Genomic DNA, 20383 nt, shown 5'->3' with positions numbered 1-20383 from the left:
TGGCCTCCTCAAATCTCTTCCATCTGAATTTCTTAGTAATTATATATAGCAGTTTCCAATATCATTATTTCATAAACCATATCACAGTCTATTCTTTTACCTTTTTACATGTCCATCACATGTGAAAAAACGTTCCCTTCATTTCTTTACATTTCCAACACATATCTGATTCTGCCTTATACATCTTAGCCAATCAATGCAGGGTTAAATACTATCTGTGAATCATTTTCATATAGTTCTCTTTCAATGAGTAACATGCAGTAAATTTCAAATCATTCTTCCAAAGTTTCTCCCAGAGGTTTAAATCTATGTTGTGTCCTATATCTACTGCCCAATGTGTCGCTTAGGCTTTAACTAGCTCGTCTTTTGTTTCTCATTATAATAAAAAGTTATACATTTTGGACAATAGCTTGTCCTTATTCTGTAAAACTTGTCTTTCAAATTGTAAGCTTTGGTCCAGGAATCCGTGTTTTTAAAATCGAACTTAAACACATCACATAACTGATGATACTGTTAAGTTGTGGGTGAACATATCAGATGACACAGCGATTCTTCAAACAGCTCTTGTTTATTCAAAGTCCCAGAACAGAACTGGGCTGAAGGGTTCAGCCAACCAGCTCAACTACAAAGCAACAGTAACAACTTTCTGTAATTATCCAATCACTGAATGTCACTTTCAATTCCTTATTTGCATATGTGGACCTGAGTGAAAACTACCTACAGTATCCCCCTGCTGGCCCAGGGTGAGAACTTCAGTACATAACAGATACTGTAATCAATTGGTAACTTGGCTCCTTATATCTTCTATTGGTTTCAGTCAGGATTTCCTCCCTGTAATCTCCAACAAGTATTAAAAACAGGTTAAAATAATTGACCATCTCAGAAATAAAGTGGGGCTCAAAAAATATACATCTGAAGTATGAAAAGCCGAGGTAAAGAGGTGCATCTTCAACATTAACCTGAGTTTTCTATTGAAGGTGCCAGATGCACTTCTGCAGGGAGAAAGTTTCACAACCTAGGGGCTACCACGGAGGGTGCCCTCCCCAAGCCTCCTGAGCTTTTGAGGGCAGTGGAGCTACCAAGAGAGCTCCCCTTGCCCACCTTAGCACCTGAAAGGGCCTGTAGGGAATTGTAGAGTTGGAAGGGACAATGAGGGTAATCTAGTTCAACCCCCTGCCATGCAGGAACCTTTCACCCAACATGGGGCTTCAACCCACCACAGCATTTGATATTTTCATTCACATATGTTCATTCGAAATAAGATGGGGTGTGTACTCTTTTTCATTACTGTTTGTATTACAGTTTATAATTTTTGTAAAGTGATATGTCATGCAGGTCATCGTCTGTAAAATTTTATTTTCAGTTTATGAAATAATTCTGTATTTTCCCACCATGCTGATGAAGATCTACAAAACAGCAGTCAATATCCGGAATCTCTGTTCAGTGTTGGACATTTTATTTGCTGAATACAAAAAGCTTCACAGCTTATCTTTCATCGTACAAAGTTTGGTACCTCGCTTCATTTAAAGATTTTCAGAGACTTTGAGACTAGCCCACAACTTAAGCCAAGCACAACTGGGATTTTTAGTAGCAATTTACAATGAAGACTAGAGGCCATCATGAAGCAACACAAATAAGGCATCATCAACCGCTGGGATGCAAGAGAAATACAGATACAAGATTAAGGGAAATTGAAATATGTTCAGTATGTTATCATAACCCAAAGCTTAACTCACAGAGGGAAACTCCCATTAATCACACACCACATAGCAAAGATAGACAAGCATTTGCTTTTGATCTAAACAACTTCAGCCAACACCTAGCTGGGGGAGTTAGTTATGTGATGCAGCCCATAATGGCCAGCTTAACCAGGTAGGGCACAGGGGCTTAAGTGACAACCCTCGCTTGAGGGAGCAGTGGCAGAGCTGGCACAGGGCTTTGAGCTCTAGGCTCTGGTAGGGTCCTAGAGCCTTCCCTTCATCTTTCCAAACCTGGGAAAGCGCTTACAAGGCTTTGAGAAGGACCAGGAGGATTCTAGGATCATGCTACTCTGGAGGTAAGGTCACTTCCACTTTAGAGGAAATCGGCAAGTCAACATGCTCTTAGCTGCTTTTCTTTGGGGTGGTTGGGTGGCTGGTTCAGTTTTAGAGCTGTATGTTTTTGGGAAGAAAGCATCTAACATGCCTCACTTTCCTGGGTTTGGGAAGGAGACAGAAGGTCTCCAGGTCCCTGTCAGAGCCTCATGGTTTGGGTATCTACTGTGCAGCAATGCCAAATCCCTGGTGCAATCCTCTGCTGCTATGTAAAGTGGCTCTAAACACATTACCCAAGGGTGTTGTAAAATGCCAAGGGCAATTAATCCCAACAGAGCTTGATCTCCACTTTTGGTCAGCGCATCATACTCAGAACTGTGTTAGTTTCTGTTTGCCACTGAGCAGCTGCTTAGAGTCACAGGACTCTTTTTACATTCCAGAGACCTTCCAGGCTGTTGGAAGTCTCACGGAGGCAGGAGATGGATGTGATGTTTACTGGTTGCCTGTTTCCTTTGTTCCTTTGTTCCAGTTGCTCTCTGCTTTCATAGAGAGAGGTTGTCTGTTCTGTCTGCGTAACCTAGAAATAAAACTGTACACTACACTATATAGAAGTGTGCTAGGCAAACTAAATTTCATCGCCAGATGTTCAAGACCGGACATTGCAGTTAGCTGTAATTTGCTAAGCAGGCAAGTCAACAATCCTACTGTTAAGGATTGGAAAGTTCTGAAACGCATAGCACACTAGTTGAAAGGCACTATGCATTACAGACTGAGATTTAACAATCAGAAGCCCCCTAAGGACACACATCTCTCCCTGAAATGACAGCGAATTGGACACAACAGGAACTCGCCCCTATCAGTCCTCAGCTGGAATATTGCGGGCTGGAGGGGAAAAAAACTTGATCCAGAATTCTTGGAGTATATTAACCTGTTTCATATCATCTTGTTGCAAGAATCGTGGGAAGTAGAGAAAATTGTTCTAAATGGCTTTGAGCTTCTAGAACTCCCTGCCTGCCCCTCCCTGAAAGGAGGCCGCCCTAAAGGGGGCCTAATAATAGGCATCTCCCTCAACCTACATTCTAAATTTACTCTAGTACAGGCCTTGCCTCCTTACGGGCTGATTGCGGGGGGAAAGATCTCACTTCTAGTTACAAATGTCTACTTGCCACCTGGGGGTTCTTCCCCCGAACTTGGCTCTAAATGGGGCTCGCTAGAAGAGCATTTGCTCTCATGCTATGTTAAGTTTCCTAATACCCCAGCCATAATAGGTGGCGATTTTAACGCCCGCACAGCAGCAAACTGGGACTCGCTGACCAAAGCCAAATGGTGGGTTACTCCAAACCTTGATAATTATGATTTGGAACATATCATGAGGAGAACTTCTAAAGACCACAGAGTAAATGAGGCTGGAGTACTCCTCTATCAAATGGCCATCCATTTAAATCTGGTCCCCTTAAATGGCACATGCCTCCCTGATATTCCTGGGGATTTTACCCACCTGAGCGTTAAATCAAACAGCGTCCTCGATTACCTGTTGGTTTCCAGGGATCTACTTAAGTGTATTTCCACCTTTAAGATAGAGAATGTACAATCTAGTGATCATCTTCCCCTTGTAGCCAAGCTTTCCCTGAACTGGCAGTCGGAGGCTCATAGACATGCGACCCAGATGGTAACCAACGAATCTCTCCAAGTAAGAGGAATCAAATGGTCGGAGACCCAGGCTCAAAGGTATCAGGAATTCTTTCAAAAAGAAATCCTTGGGCCCCATCCCAACATAGGCTCTGCCTCAGACGAGCATAGCATAGTGTTGAAATGCTTCCACCATCTTACGACTGATCTTACGTCCTTCTTCAGGTTACCACCCAAAATATTAAATCGAAACGAATATACTTACGGTGCCCCCTGGTATAACTCTCAGTGCAAACAAGCAAGACAGCGCCTTCGTGCTATATATAATGTATATAAGACCTCCGGTGCATCTACTCTGCCAGCTAGTTATGCACAAGCCAAGCTAGTTTACAAACGCACGCAGAAAATGGCCAAACGTGAGTGGCAACACAATCGCTGGCAGGCTTTGATTACTGCTTCAAATCCACACAGATCCAGGGAATTCTGGTCTTTGATCAATAGAAGGGTGAGGAAATACCCAAGGGCAGTCATCCCTGCACCGACATGGGAATTGTTCCTGAAGAAATGCTTCTCACAGGCGGATGCTCCCTCTGACCACCTGACGCATCTGTTTACCCACTTACCTATTTGGCCTCCCACCGATCCTGACGAAATAGCCAAGCTAATAGCTCAGCTGAAACCGGGTAAAGCCCCAGGGCCCGATCTGATCCCTGCCAAAGCCATTAAACTACACCCAAAATGGTGGGCTGGCATCTTGGCCAAAACCTTCGATGCAATCAACGCTTCTGGCCTCATCCCCAAAATATGGAAGGAGGCCATTATAGTACCAATTCATAAAAAAGGTTCTCCAACGGAGCCGGAAAACTACCGTAACATCAGCCTCCTTTCGATCATAGGGAAAATTTATGCCAGCTTTTTGCTGACTAAACTATTGCGATGGGTAGATGAGACTAATCAGATTGGCCACGAACAAGCAGGGTTCAGAACTAAACGCTCTACAACCAATCATGCAATAGTTCTTTATCATCTTGCACGGAAGTACACCTCTCCTCCCCGGGGCTACCTCTGTGCTGCCTTCTTAGACCTAAAGGCAGCCTTTGACAGCGTTCCTAGAAATATCCTATGGGAGAAACTTGCGAAACAGGGCATTGATAGAAGAGTCTTATGGCTTATAAGTCAGCTCCACAAAGATACCCTTGCCAGAGTGAGACTTACTCCTGCGGGCGACCTCACAAATTCGATACCAATAAACAAGGGAGTGCGCCAAGGATGTATATTGGCTCCCTGTCTTTTCAACCTATTCATCAGCGACATGCGAGCACCCCTAGTTAACTCTTCTCTAAGTACACACGTGCCTAGACTAGCAGACTACCGCTGCCCACTCCTTTTATATGCTGACGACGCGGTAATTCTATCTTATACACGTGTTGGACTAACCAGAGCTTTGAAGATCTTTGCCACGTATTGTCAACTCAACCAATTAATCACCAACCATGTCAAATCCAAGATTCTGATTTTCTCCAGAAGCCGGAGATTATACGAATGGAAGCTTGGTGGAGCAAAAATAGAGCAAGTTCTAAAATTTCAATACCTAGGAGTTATTTTTCAATACAATTTGGGGTGGAAAGCTCAAATTCAACACCTACTTAACAAGGCCAAAACTCTGTCATATGCGCTCCTCTGATTCTTTCTTTCGGATGGAGCTTTGCATGTTCCCTCGGCCCTAAAGGTGTTCAAGGCAAAAGTGGTTGCCGTGCTTGCTTATGCTGCCCCGCTTTGCGCTGTGATGACAGATCTTGCTCCTCTCGAAACACTGCAAAATCAATTCCTACATCGGCTCCTAATGCTCCCCCTGTGCGTAAGCAACGCAGCCATGCGACTAGAATTGAAGATCGCATCCTTAGAAACTTGCCTGTGGAAGCAAGTCTTCAATTATTGGCTATCATTGTGGCATAGATTACCAAACCACTACCTTGTCCATTGCTTATGGCGAGATGAATTCTCTAGCCCTTGGACTAGTAGAATTCATGCCAAACTCCTGAGTTATGGAATCTCTCCCTCAGATTCCCTAAAACTAGACCAAATTACTGCTCAAAGACTGATCCGCCAAAGACTGGATGACATCGATCTACAGCGAAATTATATGCTGGGGGGAGGTGTTTGTTCGCCTCAGAACATTGGTATCACTTTAACCTACTGCGTTCCATCATACCTCTCCTCCCTTTCGACTGTTGCCCATAGACTGGCCTTCACCAAAGCGAGGTTCAACGTTTTTCCCTCCAACGTCCTGAGACATAGATTCTCAAAGGGCCAAGCCCCCGCCATGTGCGAATGTGATAAGGAGACACCGGAGTCGCTCCAGCACATTATGTTCACTTGCCCCCTGTTCAATGTGCCACGGGCAAATTTGTTGGGATCAATCATACAGAAACTAGAGGGTACCCCACCAAAATTCCACCTTGCCCAAATCTTGCAGGATAAGGATACTCATACGACCCTGAAAGTGGCAAGGTTCCTGGTCGCTGTCCTTACCCAAAAGCGACGCCAAGGAGCACTACAAGCTAACTAAGGCGTAGTATGCCATTCTGTCTTATAGTATTTTATTGTTATAGTGGTGTTTTAGCGGCTGTTTTCCCCACGTGCACAAGTTGTTATTTATGTGTCGTTTTTACCTGTATGGGCCTATGGCCCTAAATAAAATTACTTACTGCTTTGGGGAGAAGCTCTCTTGACTGCCATTTTTTTAGTGAACTGTACTTTCACTACTGCCACGGGTGATATTCCCTACAGAATGCTTTTTGGGAAGGAACCGGATTATGCAGGTTTACAGGGGGGGTTGGGCTTTTTGTTCATATCCCCAAGTCTATGAGAGGCAAAGGTGAGCCTAAAACCAGAAAGCTACATTTCATTGGCTATCAGGGCTATCAGGGCTATTCTAGCAGGCATTATCATTTTGCTTTGGGACATGGGTGAGTAGTCATTTCACGAAATGCTGAATTTGCTGAACAGGATAGTTGGGAACAGGTTCATGCCAATACTAGTATTTTAATTCCTTTCTCAGAACAGCCACAGGAGCCTCTTAGTCAGCCAGCTGCTGAGGAAAGGCTAGAAAGTGGGGAAAATTTGCCCTCAGACACTGACACTTTGCAAAGTGCCACAAGCAGTGAATCAGAGGAACAACAAAATGATGAACTGGAGGAGCAACAAGAGAAGGAAAGCCCAGTGGTTATTCCTAGGAGGTCCACACGGGTATTCCCCCTGATAAATTGACTTTTGGTGCAACAAAAGTGTGTCATGTTAATTGTACAGAGCCACAGGATTTTGCTCAAGTTCTGAAACTACCTTCTAGGAAGAAGAAGAAGAAGAAGAAGAGTTTGGATTTGATATCCCGCTTTATCACATCCCGAAGGAGTCTCAAAGCGGCTAACATTCTCCTTTTCCTTCCTCCCCAACAGACACTCTGTGAGGTGAGTGCGGCTGAGAGACTTCAGTGAAGTGTGACTAGCCCAAGGTCACCCAGCAGATAATAATAATAATAATAATAATAATAATAATAATAATAATAATAATATTTTATTTATACCCCGCCCTCCCCAGCCAAGGCCGGGCTCAGAGCGGCTTACAAGCAATAATAAAAACAAGATGAATGATTACAACTTAAAAGCAAAAATAAAATACAACATTAAAATAATGGAACATTAAAATATTAAAATGTAGCCTCATCGCAGGAGAAGGAAAAGAAAGAAAGAGGAGAAGAAAAGAAAAAAGAGAGAGAGAGAGGGAGGGAATCAAATTGGCTCCAAGCCATAGGCCAGGCGGAACAACTCTGTCTTACAGGCCCTGCGGAAAGAAATCAGATCCTGCAGGGCCCTGGTCTCATGAGGCAGAGCGTTCCACCAGGCCGGAGCCAGAGTTGAAAAGGCCCTGGCTCTGGTTGAAGCCAATCTAACTTCTTCAGGGCCTGGGACCACTAGGGTGTTATTATTTATGGACCTTGAGGCTCTCCGTGGGGCATACCAGGAGAGGCGGTCCCGTGGGTACGAGGGTCCTAGGCCATGAAGGGCTTTAAAGGTCAAAAGCAGCACCTTAAATCTGACCCTGTACTCCACCGGGAGCCAGTGCAGCTTGAAAAGCACTGGGTGAATATGCTCCCATGGCAGAGACCCCGTGAGGAGCCTCGCTGCAGCATTCTGTACCCGCTGGAGTTTCTGGGACAGCTTCAAGGGCAGCCCCGCATAGAGCGAATTACAGTAGTCAAGCCTGGAGATGACCGTCGCATGGATCACTGTGGCCAGGTCGGGGCGGGAAAGGTAAGGGACCAACTGCTTGATGCGGCGAAGGTGGAAAAATGTCGCCTTGGCTGTTGCTGTAACTTGTGCCTCCATGGAAAGGGAGGCATCAAGGATTACACCCAAACTCTTAACGGAAGGCAATGGCACTAATTGGGCCCCCGCAAGAGAAGGGAGTTGGTCCCTCATCCCCATGCCATCCCAACCTAGCCATAGGACCTCTGTCTTCGAAGGATTTAGTTTCAATCGGCTCCCACGAAACCATCCAGCCACAGCTTCCAAGCATCTGGTCAGTGTGTTCGGGGCCGAGTCAGTGTGGCCATCCATCAGCAGATAGAGCTGAGTGTCATCAGCATATTGGTGACAGCCCAGCCCATAGCTCCGGATAATCTGGGCAAGGGGGCGCATAAAGATGTTAAAAAGCATCGGGGAGAGAATTGCGCCCTGCGGCACTCCACACACCAAGATGCATGTGGAGGAGCGGAGACGCGAACCCGGTTCCCCAGATTATGAATCTACTGCTCTTAACCACCACACCACACTGGCTGAGGAACAAACCCAGTGGTTTGACACTGTCAGGGAGCTGCCATCACCTGAAGGGTGAGAGGGGGAAAGCCAGATGGATTACAGAGAGCCCACAAAGATTGTGGGAAGCAGACCTCCTCAGCAGAGGAGAGTAGCCACGCCTCTAGTGGAGAGGAGCTGCAGGGCTCGCAGGAGATGAGGTGGTGCCAGGACACCTTGCCTGAACAAAGCGGGGAGGAGAGAGGTCCTCTGTTACCACACCCTCCTTGCGCAGTAGGCTTCCATGCAGAGAGGGGAAGCGCAGACTAGGCGTCAAGAAACTACTCTGTTGGGGAAGGTTTAAGGACTGCCCACTCTCAGATTCTGCCGGTGAATGAGCGAGCCATGGAATAGTGGCGCTCTGCATGGTGAAGGTTGTGGGTTTTTTTGCACCAATAACAAGGCTTTACAACAGACCAGGGAGATATTTGCCTGATTGCTCTTGAGCAACCCCCTGATACCCTTACAGCAATCTGAGAGTCCCTGACCTTGCTCGAGGGTACCCGTGTGAAGGTAGCACGATGAGCCAGACCCAAACAGCCGCGGAGATGGAGCAGGAAGCTATGGTGCAAGGGCTAATTGAGAGGAACAAAGACCTCGAGGCACACATTGCTAAGCTGTCAGCCTGGCTGGAGGAGAGGCGAGCACAGGATGGTCAGGCCAGAGCCACCCCGATTGGAAGGAAGGTCCCAGGGCTCGTGAATAAGTTTGGAGGAAAGCCCCAAGATTACAACACGTTCCGGACAGAGATACAATACACGTTGCAATTACAAGAAGCGGAGTTTGCTGGCGACCGAGAGAAAGTTGCCCCCCCCCAGGCCCTATCACTGCGAAGTCAACCTGCTTCCGGGGGCCTAGTTCCCAGTGGGTAAGCTGTATTCCATGTTCCACCAGGAGATGCAAGAGTTGAGGCAGTTTATTGACAAGAACTTAAAGAGGGGTTTCATAAGGGAATCGAAGGCCATAGGGGGGAGCCCAGTATTCTTTGTGGACAAGAAAATGATGAATCAGCATCGCCTTGTAATGGATTATTGCCTGTTGAACAAGGTAACTGAACCCGTAGCCTTCCCCATGCCCAGAATTGACGATGTTTTGATGCGTGTGAGGCAGGGGAATTTTTTTACCAAACTGGACCTAAGGGGAGTGTACAATCTGATTAGAGTGAGAGAGGGGGATGAATGGAAGATGACCAAGTTCACCCCTGAGGGCGTTTGAGTATCTCGTCGTGCCATTTGGATTGCAATCGGGATCCATCTGCTTTCAAGCCTTTATGCACCACGTGTTGGGGCCCCTGTTGTACAAGAATTGCGTGGCCTTTTTGGATGACCTTCTGATCTGAAAATGAAGCACGTGAAAGACGTCAGACATGGGGTAAAGAAATTGAAGAAGCATCAGTTGTGGGTCAAGCTGGAGAAATGCCAATTCCATGCTCGAGAGGTGGAGTTCTTGGGGTACCGACTGTCGGACAAGGGGTGGCCATGGACCCGGAGAAGGTGAAAGCAGTGCTGGAATGGAAGAGCCCTAAAACAAAGAAGGATGTGCAGAGGTTCCTAGGGTTCAGCAACCTCTACAGGAAGTTCATCAAGAACTTTGCTCACTTGACAGCACCACAAGAACCTGAAATACTGGCGGACAGTGCGTGTGCTCAACCAGAAACAGGTCCAGTGGTCGCAGACGTTCTCACAGCATCACTTTGAGATACAATACGTTCCTGGGGGGGGGATGTGAGGGCAGACGCACTTTCCAGAAAACCTGAGTATATGGAAGGCAAAGTACCTCCTGTGGCCAGGGCCATGTTCCCAGAAGACTGATGGTCGTGTGGTAGGGGACTGGTAGGGGAGCAAGAACTGGTTGGGCTCACCAGACACAATGAGTTTGCTCCGACTAAATTAGGGAGCTCAGAGATGGAAAGGGGGAAATGGGGGGTTTGAGGAAAAAGGAGGGCTCTTGTACTACAAAGGGGCACTGTATGCACGGGGAGAGGCATTGAGGGCCAAAATAGGCAGCTCCATGACAACCCCACAGCCGAGCATTTTGACCAACTCCCTTCTCTTGCGAGGGCCAATTAGTACCATTGCCTTCCGTTAGGACTTTGGGTGTAATCCTTGACGCTTCCCTTTCCATGGAGGCGCAAGTTACAGCAACAGCCAAGGCGACATTTTTCCACCTTCGCCGCATCAAACAGTTGGTCCCTTACCTTTCCCGCCCCGACCTGGCCACAGTGATCCATGTGATGGTCATCTCCAGGCTTGACTACTGTCATTCGCTCTACGCGGGGCTGCCCTTGAAGCTGTCCCAGAAACTCCAGTGGGTACAGAATGCTGCAGCGAGGCTCCTCATGGGGTCTCTGCCATAGGAGCATATTCACCCAGTGCTTTTTAAGCTGCACTGGCTCCCGGTGGAGTACAGGGGCAGATTTAAGGTACTGGTTTTGACCTTTAAAGCCCTTCATGGCCTAGGACCCTCGAACCTACGAAACCGCCTCTCCTGGTATGCCCCACGGAGAGCCTCAAGGTCCATAAATAGCAACCCCCTAGTGGTCCCGGGCCTTAAGGAAGTTAGATTAGCCTCAACCAGAGCCAGGGCCTTTTCAACTCTAGCTCCGGCCTGGTAGAACGCTCTGCCTCATGAAGCTAGGGCCCTGCAGGATCTGATTTCTTTCCGCAGGGCCTGTAAGACAGAGTTGTTCCCCCTGGCTTTTGGCTTGGAGCCAATTTGATTCCCTTCCTCTCTTTCTTTTTTCTTTTCCTTTTTCTCCTGCGATGAGGCTACATTTTAATATTTTAATGTTTCAATATTTTAATGTTGTATTTTAATTTTGTTTTTAAGTTGTAATCATTCAACTTGTTTTTATTATTGCTTGTAAGCCGCTCTGAGCCCGGCCTTGGCTGGGGAGGGCGAGGTATAAATAAAAATTGTTGTTTTTGTTGTTGTTGTTGTTGTTGTTGTTAGACCATGCTACTAGTCACCAGACAGTTCTGGTGGCCCAAGGTGGCCCATTTTTGGAGGTTTTCAACAATACAAATGACAGAATCGATAAAATATGTGAACCAATAGGCTTTCCTTTGATATATTTTTTAAGCAGAGGAATCTTCAAAAGTTCATCAAATCATAGATATTATTCTAATTGCCTCTACTGAGTTTTTTTGTAGTGTTTGCTGTCATCTTGGTTTCCTGACCCTTGATCAGCCCAATCTCCTTCCTCTGCACAAATTCCAGCTTATCAATTATCCTAATTAAATTGTAGCACCCAGAACTGGACACAGTTCTCCTGGTCAAGGCAAAATGGAATGGAACAATTCCTTCTCTTCATCCGGACACTATAATTCTGTTGATTCAGCCTAGAACAGCATTAGCAGTGCAGATCTCCAGCCAACTAATGTGTACTAAATGGAAAATGGAAGAGGAAATCTCCGTAAAATGCATATATTATTGAAAATAAAATAGAAATGACATATATTAGAGCAAATTGTTTGTAATCCATATGAAGTAAACATGTTTCTTGGTGAAATTTCACACTAAAGTGCTGGTGAATTTTCATGAGGAATTCCCTGCTGCCCCCAAGAACCACATATTTCTACAGAATCGTAGAGAACTGAACAGAAGATTGGAAAAATCAGAAACTATCAGAAGCTGACATTGGCAGATTCTCCCCTCTTTATGAATGACTCACAAATTCAAGAGATTTCCTCTCATAAGTTTTTAACAAAGTCTACGATGCTGTCCATTAATTCAACTGCAGCAGGGAATGCAAAGATGAATCCTTTGAAGAAGTTTATCATCCCATGAAACCCGTTCTCAACATGGAACCAGCTGACTTTCACCCCATGGTCCACCAGACGTTTCTTGTACAGCAGTACGTCGTCTCGTACTACGTCGTACTCGCAGCTCACAATTAGGGTTTCAGGAAGCTTCTGGATGACAGAGTCCTCAGCAATAAGGCAAGAAGAATTGGCTTCTAATGTCTCTGCCAATTGCCTATAGACGTCAGGTTCATAAGGAGCAAGTGGGACTTGTTTGTAACCTCTCCCCTTAAATCTCTCTGGAAGGTTGTCTGGACTCACCCACTTTCCATATTTCAGCCTCACTGAATCTGGCACATGAGAGCCCTTCAGGACCTGGCCTAACAAAGAAGGGTCATTTCCAGTATACTTCAATCCAAAGTAAGCAACGTTTTCCCGGAACAGGATGGGCATTGAACTGTTTTGCTGATAGGAAGGCAGGTTGTAGTCCATAGTCTGTGTATAAGGATAGATGAGCACTTGAGCCCGTAGCTTTGGAAGGTCTAATCTCTCCACCAATTTCTGGGCAACAATACAAGCATAATTGCCCCCCGCACTGTCCCCACCAACGATGATCTTGGAAGGATCCACCCCATGGGAAGCTGCATTTTGAATTAAGTGTATGGTAGCAGCAAGGCAGTCCTTGTACTGAGCGGGAGGAAGATGCTCAGGAGACAGGCGGTAGCTGCAGAATAAAACAGAAGCAGAGTGTTAAGCTTCCAGTATTTTTAAGAAAAACTTTCATGATCACATAGAATTACAAGAAGAGCCTGCTGGATCAGTTATAGCAGATACAATGCAGGTCAAAGTCAGCTGGCTTATGCCCTTAAAAAAAGACTTTACCAGCTAGCAAAAGAGTGTAGGGAAAACTAGGGAAGCAGAACCCTGCAGGATTGGATCCAGCTGGTGGAAGACCATTTGCCACTTGCAACTTTCCCTCGTCCATCTGTTTAGATGCAGGGGCGTTTCCCAGTCTCTTCCTGATTATGCATTTAAAAGCCCTAACTGAACATTAGCCCCACTCCCGGATTGATTCCAGGCTGGATCTGGGTTGGGTGGTCTCCAAGTTGAGGCTGATCTGGAGGCCCTGGTTAGCGGTGCTGTGCAAGGCCTTATGCCCAGTTCATAGTCCCCCCACAGAAGTGAGCGTGTTCATGTCATAAGTGCATGAAGCTCTGATTTTCAATCACAGAACAGAGTGTTGACAGCTTTCGTGGGGAGCCTCTTTCTCCTGCAGGGAATATGGCCAGGGATGCCAGCCTGAAATACAGCAGCATGCTGGGCCCCTACACGCTTTCCCTATGAAAGGCCATGGGGTTGTGTTTACTTACCCAACAGACACAACCACTGAATCAGTCTCCTTGGCAATCTTGCTGCAGACATCTTCGTAGAATGCTAGCAAGTTGGGAGGGAAATTCAAAATTGGAAAACAATTATGTGGAAGATGTACCTAAAGAAAGGAAGCTGTTTCACAACCCAGGGGTGATGCATTCACAGAAGACCCACTGAAATGCATGGACATAAGTCACAGCAGAACCCGAAGGATGACACCTTTGGCTTCCATTGCTCTACATCAGGGGTCAGCAACCTTTTTCAGCCGTGGGCCGGTCCACCGTCCCTCAGACCATGTGGTGAGCCAGACTATATGGGAGGGAGGATGAACGAATTCCTATGCCCCACAAATAACCCAGAGATCCATTTTAAATAAGAGCACACATCCTACTCTTGTAAAAACACCAGGCAGACCCCATAAATTACCCAGAGATGCATTTTAAATAGAAGGACACATTCTACTCATGTAAAAACACGCTTATTCCCAGACCGTCAATGGGCTGGATTGAAAAGGTGATTGGGCCACATCCAGCCCACAGGCCTTAGGTTGGCTACCCCTGCTCTACATGCTGTGAGACTGCAACTCCCAGGAGTCACAGGCAGGGATGTCACACTTACCTTCAGTTCTCTACCCGCCCAGGGTTTCTAGCAACTGCTAAGCAGAAGCACTGCTGCCTCCAATCTTTCCATTTTTGCAAAGTAATCTTCCCTTTCATACAATATGGCTACATGCAATATTCACTGACATAAGCCTTTTTATGCATCGTGCATATCCCATTTCTTGAGTGCTGTGTTGTGAGTGTCAGAGTTGGGTTCCCAGAACTTTGGGTTCACAAATTGCTTCCCAAACTGCAAATTAAATAGGTTCGCATATAAAAACAAATTGAACAAAATTACAACCTCCCACCCCCCTCCCCCAGACACAAACAAATCTTCAGCTTAAGAGATATGGGGCATGGTGTCGGGGATCCAGCAGGGTGAGACGCTTGGGAGTGGTCTGATTCTGAGAATGAGGCTGACTCTGAGAATGAGAGATCGCAGTCTCAGGCATGGCAAGGGTGGGTTTACTTAGCCCCCTTCCTTCTTAGTCTTATGAAGCCATCAGAGCAACAAAGGCAGGGAGTTTGTGGCTTCAGAATGTTGGGGGGGAGATGTCCTGGAAGAGGATACTAGAGTAGAGCTCTCAGAGGAATCTTCGCTGGACAGTGAGGGGGGAGGATGCCCAAATTCTCCGTGCAGCAGGATGGAGGAGAAGGTGAAAATGCTAAATAAGGGGGAAAGGGGAAAGACCGGATCTTGTCTCCCTTTGTGCTGTCTGAGAAACGGAAACTCAGATTGAGCGCATTTATTGGAGAATGACAGGCGTTTGGCATGCTCCGTGATTTTGAACTGTAAATAAAAAGGTAAAGGTAAAGGGACCCCTGACCATTAGGTCCAGTCGTGGCCGACTCTTGGGATGCGGCGCTCATCTTGCTTTATTGGCCGAGGGAGCCGGCGTTTGTCTGCAGACAGCTTCCAGGTCATGTGGCCAGCATGACTAAGCTGCTTCTGGCAAACCAGAGCAGCGCACGGAAACACCGTTTACCTTCCCGCCTGAGCGGTACCTATTTATCTACTTGCACTTTGACGTGCTTTCAAACTGCTAGGTTGGCAGGAGAAACTGTAAATAAACATACATAAATCTTCCAGAGGCTCATTAATTCTTATCAGAGCTGTTTGCCTGCCTGAGATCATTACACACAGATCCATGAGTTGCAAGCTTTCATTTAATTAACATGTTATCGTTTGTATTCATATATGCAAACATATTTCACTTTTCAGAGACAGGAAAAACGAACTTGTTATAAGAACCTCCCAAATCTCCACCTTAGAAGAAATCTGTCTAGCCGTAGAAGCGAGGGAGCATGGGAGTTGCATTCATAGAAGCAAGATCTTGGAGGGGCAAAGGTGCCCCCCCATACCCCCAGTATCAGCAGTGGGGGGCATCTGTCCCTCCCCCAGGGACTGCTTGCTGGAGTGCAGCACCCCAGTTCCCTGACCATTGACCACTAGAGACGTAGGATCTGGGAAGCCATGACAACAAGAGGTTCCATGTCTATAACTTAACATATGAAAATCCAAAGCACATGTGTGCCCCTTGTCTCTTCAGGAACTACCACCAACACTCTTGTATTTCAGCCCTGTAAACCTCTCTTCCAATGATATCTGAAGCACTTCTACCCAGAAAGCAGATTCCAACTAAGCTTTAGAAACACCTTTCTGATGGTAAGAGTTGTTCGACAGGGAGGTTTGACAATAGAGGTTTCACACCATTTCTAGGATTCTACATGGGCTTATTGAGTTCAATGGGAATTGCCACTAGATAAGTGTTCATAGGCTCACAGCTTTAATCTCTTACCGATGCTTCCAATCATCCCAGCACCTCCATGAAAGAACACAAATCCTTTCCTTGGGCCAGCAGATGGTGTTTTGGGCTGATAAACCCTCACAGGCACCCCGTCAAAAAGCAGATCTTTGGAAGAGAGGCTGGGATCCGCTCTTGGATTCCAGAAATTCATGAGGAAGCGGATAACAGCAACCTGTCTGCAGATACCCAGCAGCTCAAGACACTTCCCCTGTTGGGCAAAGGAAAAGTCACATGAAAACATGCCCACATTTGCATCCTATTCACAAGGGGTGGTATCCAAATAAGTCCTATTTAAAGTAGACCCATGGAAATGAATGAGCCCATGTTAGCAAAGTCGATTAATTTCAATTGGTCAGCTTGGAATTGGTCACCCCAACCCAAACACCCACCAAGGTACAGAGGCAAAAGAAGCTGGGAAACAAGCTAAGCTTTGGAGAAACAATCCACAATCTCCTTGCTTGCCTATGAGGCAATATTGCTGAAGAAACCATGTTGTAAAGAAAACATGGCTTTGTGTGAATAATTTATTTCTCTCTATGTGTGTCCTTCTATAGGCTGAAAGGAAGCCCTTATTGAATATGATAATATCTTCATTGCATCATCATCATCAAGTGAATTCATTATGCATGTTGGATTAAGCATTATTTGAATAACCTAAATATATAAACTGTTATTATTTTTAATTAAATATACTGCCCTTTATGAAATGATCTCAGGGTGGTTCACAGCAAAGAAAAATAAGATAAAAACCCAAAATACACAATGAAAGCAAGAACAAAGCAAACCAATAACACCTTTAAAAGATATAGAAATGTTTTTGCATGGTGCCAACAGATACGTATTATTAAATCTAATAATAATAATAATAATAATAATAATAATAATAATACATTTCTTAATCACCTTTCCCATAAGAACATAAGAAGGACCTGCTGGCTCAACTAATGGCTCATCCAGTCCCCAACTTACCACAGTGAATGCCATTATGGCAAGACAGTGAAGACCTCGAAGCTTTAATGGACTGTCAAATCCAGGTGGAATTTCACTCTTGGAAAGATCATAGTAAATCGCCCAGGAGAGAAGAGTCAGGGAAGGAATCCCTATAACTCCAATCAACCCCAGCAGCAGGCTCTGAAGAAGCTCCATTTCTCAATTCCAAAGAGTGAGACGCAAACACCGAGCCTAAACTGTCAGCATTTGCTGCTGTTTAACTCCACCAGTGGTATTTATACACAGCTGGTTGTAGGTTGGTTGATGAACACATCAATTACCAATTACAACACACACTTCCATGTAGATGTGATATCCAATAGAATACCAACAGCAATTTCATGGGTTAGGTTGTCACAATTAGTGGTACACTATTCAGGAATTTCAAATCCAGTCACCGAACCATCCAGCTCCATAATCCAGCGCATGTTTGCAATTTGGTCTCTGGTTCCTCTGCCTCTTCTAAATGCAGCTTGCACTTCTGGGAGTTCTCAGTCCACATACTGCTTGAGCCTTCCTTGTAGAATTTTAAGCATAACCTTGCTAGCGTGTGAAATGAGTGCAATTGTGCGGTAGTTGGAGCATTCTTTGGCACTGCCCTTCTTTGGGATTGGGATGTAGACTGATCTTCTCCAATCTTCTGGCCACTGCTGAGTTTTCCAAACTTGCTGGCATATTGAGTGTAGCACCTTAACAGCATCATCTTTTAAAATTTGAAATAGTTCAGCTGGAATACCATCACTTCCACTGGCCTTGTTATTTGCAGTGCTTTCTAAGGCCCATTTGACTTTCCACTTTCCAGGATGTCTGGCTCAAGGTCAGCAACCACACTACCTGGGGTGTTCGAGACATCCATATTTTTCTGGTATAATTCCTCTGTGTATTCTTGCCACCTCTTCTTGATGTCTTCTGCTTCTGTTAGGTCCTTTCCACTTTTAAAAGGAAGGTTTTGACAACAGCCTGGACGAGAAGGATTAACGATTTGGGAGTTGCCAAGACATTAAAGTTCAGAGAGTTGGATAACACCCCGGATTGGAATGGAGCCAGATGAAATGACGCTAGTAAAAAAACAGTTGAAAAGGTACATTACACAAACAAATCTGCATTCGAGGGATGAAAGCTTAAATGATTTCTGACATGATTGAGGATCACAGAGCCAGAGACAAAGAAGTTCAGAGAGTTAAAATCAAGATGTGGAAATATGGAAATATCAACAAGAGGCAGGTCTGAGATTTGGACATGCTCAAGATTCAGTCTATAGGAAGCCGTAAAATTAAAAATTACAATTCGGAAGATAATTCAACCTCTTGTTTTATTTTAGTTTTTTATTTATATTGGATTAAGATTTGATATGTTAATTGGATGTCTTTTATTGGAAAATTAATAAATGATCTAACAAAAAAACCCAAAATTTCTTTTGACCCAAAGTGCTCAGCAAAAAAATAATAATTAAAATTTACACTGTGTTTTTAAGTATTCTGCCCACATTTCCCAATCTTCTTTAAAATCAGTCTTTCTGATCTCTGATTTTGCACGTCAAACTTGCCAATTCAACATAGTCTATCAATTTCAGCTGTCCTTTTATTTTTTGGTAGGCACTACCTCATATCACCATTTCTGTGCATCTGATTTTCATTCTGCCATTGTTGCATAAGGAAATAGATTTAACTGGGTTTGGGGGGATATCTGCTCCAGTTATCCCTAGTATAAAAGTTTCCTGCCAACAAAATCTATGCAAATCACCAGTCATTTGAACCAATGATGTTTGAGATAATATATGAGATAGAGTGCTCTTATTTTCTTGCATTGAATGTATGGAGATAAATTAGCACATGTGGGTGTGGTGGGTGAGTGTGGGATTTAGTCAGGTATAAACGAGGGGGTGGCCGGGAGTGGAAGGGTGGCTAGGTTGGTAAATTGCTGCCAACTCTCCAAAATGAAAAGTAGCTCCTTCTGGCTTGGGATTGTTACAACTTGAAATTGCATGTAAGTGAATGCAAGACCAATGTGTGCTTTCATTGTGCAGATGCTACGCTGAGACCATTGGTAGAGACTTGCAGGCACCGTTTTCTTATGTAGCAATGCTGCATAAGAAGAAAAATAGATTTGATGGGAGGCTTTAATATCTACTTTGAAATTCTATCTAATGGCAAATAATGAATGACGCATAGGCACTGAAGAAGGAAGATGGACACCAGCAGGGATATTGGGGTGTGGGTGGGGAATCATTGCCACGCTTCTATATGATTGACAGGATGCAGTCATATCAGTGGATTAAATATGGGTGATACCACATTTTTCCAATCAGTGTTTAGTGGATTATTGTATCCCATGTAAACTTGTGGAAACCATGGTGAACCACTCCCAGGAGAGACGCATGACTCAGGTGCGCTGCAGGCCCCGCAGTGAGTGCTGCCCAGCATTTTGTCACCTCCTCAGTGATGATACCCGGGGCGGCCCGCCCTCATCACACTCCTCTTCCTTGGCCCCTGGAAGGGGGAGGAACTCAGGGATGGTGATTTCTTCATCTTTCCCCGTACTGGCTGAATATAATAACTAACAACTTTCTTGTTTCCTCCCTGCTTCTGAGGCATCTAGTCATAAGCCTGCATTTTTTATCAGAGCTTCTATATTTTATCAAGGCTTGTATTTAAAAATGAGCTTAAAAAGATTTTCAAATGTTTCATGCCAGGCAGAAAGAACCTTGGCAAGAGGTTTTTCTCCTAAGACAAGGGGGCCCCATTGATTTATAGTAGAAAAACAATTCTCAAAGTCATAAAAAGGGAGAATTACATATGCTGCCCTTGCAGACTGAGAAAACACAATTAAAGGCAAGGGTAAATAGTAAAATAATACCAAAGTGCCTCTCAGTAAAATGAGCCAGATCTTCTTTCCAAGGTTAAAAAGGCCAAGAGCAATGGAGAGGCATCTAGCTGGCAGAAAAAGAGAGCATTTTAAAGAAATCTTTAAAAGCTGTTTCTTTTTCTTAAACTGAGAGAGTTAAAAAGGTTAAATGTTGGGAAAGGCAACTGGCTTGGCTGGAGAAGAAGCATCTAGCTGGCTGGGAAAGGAGGGGGAAAGGGGGGAGGTGTAAACTGAAGAGGCTTCTTTTTTAAAAGCTGTTTTTTACTGAGTTCCTTTTTACTTTACAAAGGCTTTATTCTTTTAAAAGGCTACCTATGATAAGTGAATGAAATATATTAGCTTAAATATATTGGCTTAAATGTAATTATGCAAAGGATTTAAGGAATGCTAGATTCTTATTTCATATGGTTGTAAGAGTTGTATTTATCCTGAAATTAAGTCAGCCACCAGCCTAGCCCCCTGCCAGACAGGAGACGCCATAGAGCACTCCTG

At 44.9% G+C, this 20383-nt stretch overlaps 1 protein-coding gene across 1 annotated transcript; it reads right to left on the bottom strand.

Annotated features, from left to right (window-relative positions):
- Positions 1-11974: 11974 nt before the first annotated feature.
- LOC310850791 (arylacetamide deacetylase-like 4) lies at positions 11975-17375 on the bottom strand. Its single transcript, XM_083752743.1, has 4 exons — positions 17006-17375; positions 16028-16244; positions 13629-13692; positions 11975-12982 (listed from the first exon to the last, which is right to left on the bottom strand). Exons 1-4 carry the CDS (start codon positions 17180-17182, stop codon positions 12208-12210), a joined length of 1233 nt encoding a protein of 410 aa, XP_083608869.1. The 5' UTR covers positions 17183-17375; the 3' UTR covers positions 11975-12207.
- Positions 17376-20383: the final 3008 nt, after the last annotated feature.

This window comes from Podarcis gaigeae (assembly GCF_964106915.1).
Source record: "Podarcis gaigeae genome assembly, chromosome: 8".
NCBI lineage: Eukaryota > Metazoa > Chordata > Lepidosauria > Squamata > Lacertidae > Podarcis > Podarcis gaigeae.
Note: the sequence above shows the minus strand (reverse complement) of the source record. Positions and strands in the feature narration are given on the sequence as shown.

What these genes read in the sequence shown, in the direction of transcription:
- LOC310850791 (XM_083752743.1), bottom strand. Translation starts at nt 17,182, where the DNA reads ATGGAGCTTCTTCAGAGCCTGCTGCTGGGGTTGATTGGAGTTATAGGG. An exon ending in TGGGATGATTGGAAGCATCG is followed by an intron (nt 13,693 to 16,027) that starts GTAAGAGATTAA and finishes CCAACTTGCTAG; the next exon opens with CATTCTACGAAGATGTCTGC. An exon ending in TCAGTGGTTGTGTCTGTTGG is followed by an intron (nt 12,983 to 13,628) that starts GTAAGTAAACAC and finishes TTTATTCTGCAG; the next exon opens with CTACCGCCTGTCTCCTGAGC.